Genomic DNA, 7,152 nt, shown 5'->3' with positions numbered 1-7,152 from the left:
TCCAAAGCCGTGGCGCTGACGCCATGAAGGATGGATCCCCCGTGGTAACTTTTGTGAAACGCTTTGGGGTGCTCAGAAGAATTCCCTTGTTATTTCGCCGTAAATCATGACGGGATGGCGGTAAAACAGAAATTAAATAAATGAGATAATAAGGAGCTGAAAATAGTAACAAAAATGTAAAAATGATCAGCCAATATCTATGATATTTTAAAAGGCTTGTTAACTAACCTTATCTGTGGAGTTGTGTCTCTAGGATCCGTCTTCTGGTAGATAGCCATTGCGGTGCCGTGAAGTGTGTGTCTTCCATCATGAGTATCCTCTGCAAAATCAACGTTGTCGATTGCGAAAAATACATGTCTATTTTTCACAAAGTTCTCGGGGAGGTACATTCCGCCATGTTGATTCATGCGCTCAAGAACACTTTGTTCTATTTGGGCTTCAATTCTAAGTAACCTGTTGTACTCAACACTCATTCCAAAACCATGAAGCATATTTACGATCTCTTTGCTTCTGATAGATTGTCGTAGAGCCAAGCCAACAGCCAGTTGTTGAGGCATGTCCCTAGAAGATTTGATTACTTTAGACTTGGTGTTGCTTTTTTGTCTGTCAGTCAGGAACATACTTACTGCAGTTTGTGCCAAGCTCATTGCTCGCTTGTGGATTTCGTTTGACTTGTTACTGGCGTTGATGTCAGTGCTAGGCCCACTTATCAGCCATCTACAAAATGAGTAAAGCTCCTGTGGTAGATGGTTGCTGTTTAAATCTTGAAATGATCCAGTAAAGACCCAGTTTTTGCACTGACTGATGGATCTTCTAAGGAATTTCGCAGCGTCAAATAGAGTTTTCATTTCCTGGTCACTAACATCAATACTACCCTCTGACTGCTGGATTGCAAAATCACGTGTACTCTTGATGGTGACTCTTTCGGACTCGTTGACTCTGTTGGGTCTGTGGAACTCGGCACCTTGTATTTCATTCCGGATGAGCTGTTTAAGTACCTTTCTTGTGCATGTTGGGTTTTCGACGTTATTTGCCTCTAAAATGCTTTCATATCCTTCCTGAAGATTTGACATTGTCAAAATTGTTCCATTTCTCAACGTATTTTCAACCATGGTTAGAAACTCGATCTGAGCTGCGGCTTTACTTGCTCTATGACTAACTGGTTGATCGGTAGATACTGCAGGTGCTTGAGATTTCCCTCGACGTAGCACACTTGTTACATGATTAACCCAACACTTTCCATGATATTTAATATCAATAGCATGGGCATCACTAGGGTCGATTGCAGAGCTTAACTTTACTCGAAGTTTATCATTTGAAGACATTTCAATTGCAGCACGAAGAGATTCGCCAGCTGAAGATGTCAATACACTATGGAGACTTTGTCTATACCCAGCATCACCCTCACAAAAGAAGCAAACATTTTTATCATATGGAATAGTTTTTGATCGTGTTATTTGTTGACTGTCTTCCACTGTTATAGATGACTTTCTTCTCATCTCATTTGGGCCTTCTAAATGCCTTTCATAACGCTCTTTGGCTCTTTTAAGCATCCCAGAATGTACTGTATTCTTATAGCAACTTCTGTGCCATGATGATTTTTCCTTTAGATCCTCCAGAGAGTAGAAGGATAGCTTGTCACGACTTCTTACATACTTTCGCTCACCATACGTGGCCCACTCCTTTATCGACTCCAATGTTTTTTCATGTGAATTCGGCTTTTCAACTAGATCTTCATCATTTTTTTCTTGACATATAATACATAAACTTAGATCTGCTTTTTGTTCTTTGTCAGGGTCAGGATCAGGGTCGATATCCATCAAAAAAACGTAAACGAAAGACGATCGGTCTTCTCTATTTCAACTGCAAGTTAAAATGGCGGACCTGTATTTTGCTGCAAAAAACCGCTGACCACGAGAGCCTCGTTTTCAAGCTTGTGGTTATTATTTCATCAAATTCTTAGTTTAAGAGCCAATAAGCTTAGAAAATAGTTATTATTTCATGACTTCATTTTATTATATTGTTTTAGAACACAACACAAGAAAAACTGAGTTTACGAAAAATGTAATTTTTAAATCATTGATGATAGGAGATATAGCCTCGTTTTCATGTCTTTAATCAAGTGATAAAGTGGTAGAAGGTTTCATCCTTTGACGTGAGAAAGTCTATGAAATGTTTCGTCTCCATTATAACTTACTTTTGTAGTGATATTTTGTGACAAGATACGAAAAAAGGGCACATTTTGGATTTAGCCTCGTTTTCATGCTTTAGGTCACGTGATCACAATTTCCAGCTAAAAGTGTGTGTAATGCTAGAGTAAATTTATTCTTACAATTTGGTGATGAAATATTGACATATAAGAGGGAATAAAGACGATTTAAGATGTAGCCTCGTTTCCATGCTGACATTGTATGAGACGTGTTTTAATCCCCTGTGAATCGTGCCGGTGCGGGTCACAAAGTTGCCGACAACATTTTTCATGTTCACTAAGGTCCCCTCAACATATCTAGACCAGTGGCTTGCTTTAAGCATTAATTTCCCACGGGACTTAATTTTACGACACTTGCTCCCTGACTAGGTCCTCATCTTCAGGTGTATCACTAAAGATTCTGACTGTCAGTTGTGCCTTGTTTAGGTCATGTGGTCTTTCATGCTGTCCGTCTAAGACTCTTTGAACATCTAGTATTGAAAAGCGAGATTGAATTAATTCAACTTAAACCGTCTTTCTTCTACAAAACTACGAGAACATGCAAAAATTTTTGCTTTGATGTCCTAGAGAAATTTAGTATTCAAGTGAGCTCTGACCACGAGCTTCTTTGCTGGCGCAAATTGAAGGCATTATATTGTATTTCTCCGTTTTTAACAACAAGGTGTAAAGGTGTATTCATGGAACGTTTGAATTCGGACCTGTAAAACCCGCTGAAACACTGTTAGCCACAGCTCGACCATTTTTATACTTAAACAGGACTCTCTTCACAGGGCCGCCATTGTTGTTCGGACTTTGAAAGTACAACTTAATGACATAATGAGTGGTATCTTCCGAAATTCCGCTGACGAGAATGCTCTTGCACACGGAACTCGAGATCGTGGAAAACGCCCCTCTGTAGGAAACCCAGTGGAATCTATATCTTCACTGGGTCTCGAAGAAAAAATCACTGCAGGGTTAGTTTATTTCCCACTGGGTTTTTCTTAGTTGTGTTCCGTTCCCACAAAAGCGGAAAGGGGTGGCAGGCCTTACATCTCTACCGGCATGAAAACTTTGAACACCTTTTACATATTGCTGTATCGAAAAGAAGTAAACAGTTTACTCTTATGCGATATTGATTACCTGTACCTTCCGTATTCTTGTTTTTGCCAGTGGTACATGTGTAATAATGTTTTGTATTTTTGCTTCTTTTAAATACACTGGTCTTGTAAGTCATGATAGAAAGCGACCTGGGAAGTAATAAATCAGCCGGGTAGAAACAAACTATTCGCCGGGTATCGGGGAGGCTTAATTTTTACCTTGGTCGACTGAATTGAACCACTGGGTAGGGTGAATAAAACGATTTCTTGCATAAATTAGCTGTATTTACGAAACATAAACATGATGAACAAACTACAAGAATTTACAACGCAAGCGAAAAAACACATGTCAAAAAAACTTCAGGGGGGTCCGAGCCCCTGAAGACTAACTTAGGGCCTAGTTCCCACACGTCCGAACAATGTAACAGAGAATAAAATTTCAGTTCCGAACATAGGGTTTCACTGGGTCTGTTACAAAGGGGTATAATATAAAATTGTGACCTGAGTAGAGCCCATTTCCCTCGTCTCATCCTTCTACTTAATTTTACTTAAATCTGAAAAGTACATTAAAATAGAAGAAAAATATCTTGAATTGGAATTGACTGAACGTTTGAATCGTTCTGATGTCAAGCTGATGTTAAATGAAATAATTTTCCATGAAATTGCGGATTATGGTTACTTTTGTGTAGAGTAACCAAAGAAAACAAAAGACGAAAAGGAGTAATGTATATGGAGCCGTAAAACGGCCTCAGTTCATTAAATTATTCAATTGTAATGATAATGGTTATGACAGTGAAAATAATTTCATCCATCAATAATTTAGTCCGGTAAAAATGACCCTCAAATTCAGTCTAAAGCACTTTGAATGTTTCTCACGGTTTTCGGAGAAAACTCTTATAGTGGACCAATATAAGACGCACCCAAAGTTTACAGCTTTGTCGTTTGTCGTCGACTCACACAGCCCACAAGTAAGTAAACTTACACTTTCTCCTTCATTTACTATTGTACAAGTACCTTTATGCTTTCCCTTTGACGGGGGTTGGGTTGATCGAATTCCTCCCTGGTGGTGTCCTCTATTAAGGTTACTGCAAGACCCTCCTGAATTCCCTTGGCCACATTTGTTTGGACAGGCAATTTCTTCTTTATCACCTAAATCAAGATCGTCAAAGGACCTACATATTTCATTTATCTTATGTGCGAGATACACTGGATGTTCCTGTGTTCCGTCGTGACCTTGACCAACCCTTCCTCGTCCGCGTCTGGATTGATCTCTCCCTTGTCCTCTTTGAGTGAACGACGACTGGCCACGGACGTGGAAAAGGGGATCTCTTTCATGAAAGGTGCCTTCAGGTCCACGTGCTCTGTGGGTTTGATAAGAACTGTTGGTACACTGGAGAAAAGTTCCTCCAGCGTTTTTAGCTTTTCTCCATCTTTTCAAGATTCTCCTCTTCTTCAGTTTTTCAGGAAGAAGCTCTATCCATCGTAAATTTGTCCTGCTCCTCGTCGTTGTGTCTCCCTACTTTTACACATACTTTATCCTCTACGTCTACAAAGTGTCTGTTATTAAAATCCTCTTCTTCGTGGCCCCAACTCTCCTTTTCGTCTTTTTCTTCGTAAAAACTTGCCTTCTGTAAGGTGAAAAACAATGCACATAATATACTGAAGTCTTCTGCATTTCCCCAAATTCTTAAACTGACTCGAATTATTATGAATACCTAAATGGGGCCCGTATTTTGGGGACAACGCAATTAAACCCCAGTTTGAAAGAATATGCTCAAAGTAATGAATTTTTGCGACCGAAATACCCCCCCCCCCCCCTCCCTCCGACATGCCAATACCATTAATTTTTTTTGCATCGGCCGTGACACACCTTTGGGCCACCGTAAATTAAAGAGTAAAATAGACGCCATGTTTTTTGGTAATAAGCCATCCTTGTCGTTAAGGAGTGCCTTAAATCATGAAATTTAATTTACCCTCTATTCTATAGTATTTGAGGGCACACGAAATTCACTGGGGCTTGAAGCAAACAACAGAAACAAGTACTAAATTCAAGAATAACCTAAGAATTAGCCTGCGAAAACATCCGTTTCTCCTCGCTCTTCGCCGCTGGGGACGTTTTGCGCGGAGGAACGTCTGCGACTCAGCGACAGAAATTCCATAATGATGACATAAAATCTGTCCGGAATCCGGTCAGAAGCGCTGATTGGTCGAGGGAGTAGTTACATTGTTTTAGCTATTGTTTACGAATGACAGACAAAAGACAAAAGGCCACAAAGGTCAAATGTAAATGCAAAGAATCTCTAACAAAACAGTCAATATTTGTGGAATACAGTCTTCTCTAGAAGAAGCATTTGAGTCTTGCTGGAGCTCGTTGGCAGATGAACACAACACTTCACCAAAATCGAGCAGAAGACACGCAAAATTGGGCAAATTTGTATTTGGAACCCCATGACTACCGGATTTATTATGTAAACATTGATTTGCGTCATCAGTATGGAATTTCTATCGCTGAGTCGCAGACGTTCCTCCTCGCGAAACGTTCCCTGCGGCGAAGAGCGAGGAGAAACGGGTGTTTTCGCAGGCTACCTAAGAATGCCAACGGGACAAGAGCAATCCAGTTAATTACAAGCGTGGCAGAGACGTTAAACGCTGGATTGCCAATTTCAGTGCTGAATCTGGCCGCTTTGTCAATGCGCCTACCAAGCCTCTCTCCCTTCTTCAGTTAAGTAAACTTCTACTTTTTTCACATTTTCCTTTCAAACCAAAATCAAAATTCATTACAACATGGCGAGAATTTATTTTTTTATTCAGTGAGGATTGAAAATAGGGTTACAGGGGCTTTCTCTATGACTTCCTAGAGACAATCTTCTGAGTCCTGGTGTGTAGTCAACTAAAAATGTTCAATATGAGTGTATTCACGCTCGACTGAGAACTTGTTCAAGCAAACGTGCGTGGTGCCAAAATGGTTTTCTTGCATAATGAGATTCATGAATTAAAGTATTCTTGGAGCTATAACGACTATGAAGGCATTAAACTAAAGTAAGTATACGAACTATGGATTGAATGTTTGCACCAGACTCTACATGACTCCCCTCTCCACATCGTAAAAATTCAAAAGTTATGATTTTTGCAGAAATGCAGTGTACATAAGACTAAGTGAACAACTTGCTCGCTTTAATCTCTCAAACTTGATTTTTGCGGAGTCACATTATATGACCTCATAAAATGACCTATGCGCAGCAAAATGCCAAGTGTTAGGAACTTTAAACAATAATGAATCCGCAACAGAAAAACTGAAACAATACTGAAAGTCTTACTTCCTCATCTTTTATGGTTTAACTATATTGGCATCATTTTTTGTATATTGTAAAGAATCGTTTCGTCAAATTTTTGGCCTTTTTTACCCCTTTTCAACTCCTCATGTCAACGCGTGTCAGTTTAATTCAATTTTATTATGTTTCCCTGTGTTGGTTTTTATCTTTCAGTGAAAAGTAAATCTGCTCAACTTAGAAACTGTCTAGATCTGTACGTTCAATATAATGCTAAAAAGTTACACATGACGGACGTAGTTATTATAATTATCGGGGCTTGAGCCAATTTCAAAACTGCAGCATATGTCTAAAAAAAAGGGAAACGTGAGCTTAAATTAGATTTGGGTGAAAGCGACAAACGAAAGTAGTTATACGTAGCTTTTTTTTGATACTGCATGACTTGACTGGGTTATGAATTAAGTTGATGTCTTCTTTACCAACTTGCAATGAAACCTGATTTATTACAAAACTTTAATTGACAGTAAGTAATATTTAAAGACCTCGCGACACGAATTCGACTAACTGACCAAATTCATCTCTATCCATTTCTAATTTT

General features: G+C 39.2%; 1 protein-coding gene across 1 annotated transcript in view; it reads right to left on the bottom strand.

Moving 5' to 3' along the window:
* The window catches only part of LOC140945659 (uncharacterized), a 5,748-nt gene extending 3,823 nt beyond the window's left edge, over positions 1 to 1,925 (bottom strand). The window contains exon 1 of the mRNA XM_073394678.1: positions 229 to 1,925. Within this exon, the coding sequence (XP_073250779.1) occupies positions 229 to 1,820 (1,592 nt within the window). The 5' untranslated portion in view covers positions 1,821 to 1,925. The remainder of the gene's footprint in view (positions 1 to 228) is intronic.
* Between the last annotated feature and the right edge of the window lie 5,227 nt (positions 1,926 to 7,152).

The sequence above is a fragment of the Porites lutea genome, chromosome 8 (genome assembly GCF_958299795.1).
Source record: "Porites lutea chromosome 8, jaPorLute2.1, whole genome shotgun sequence".
NCBI lineage: Eukaryota > Metazoa > Cnidaria > Anthozoa > Scleractinia > Poritidae > Porites > Porites lutea.
Note: the sequence above shows the minus strand (reverse complement) of the source record. Positions and strands in the feature narration are given on the sequence as shown.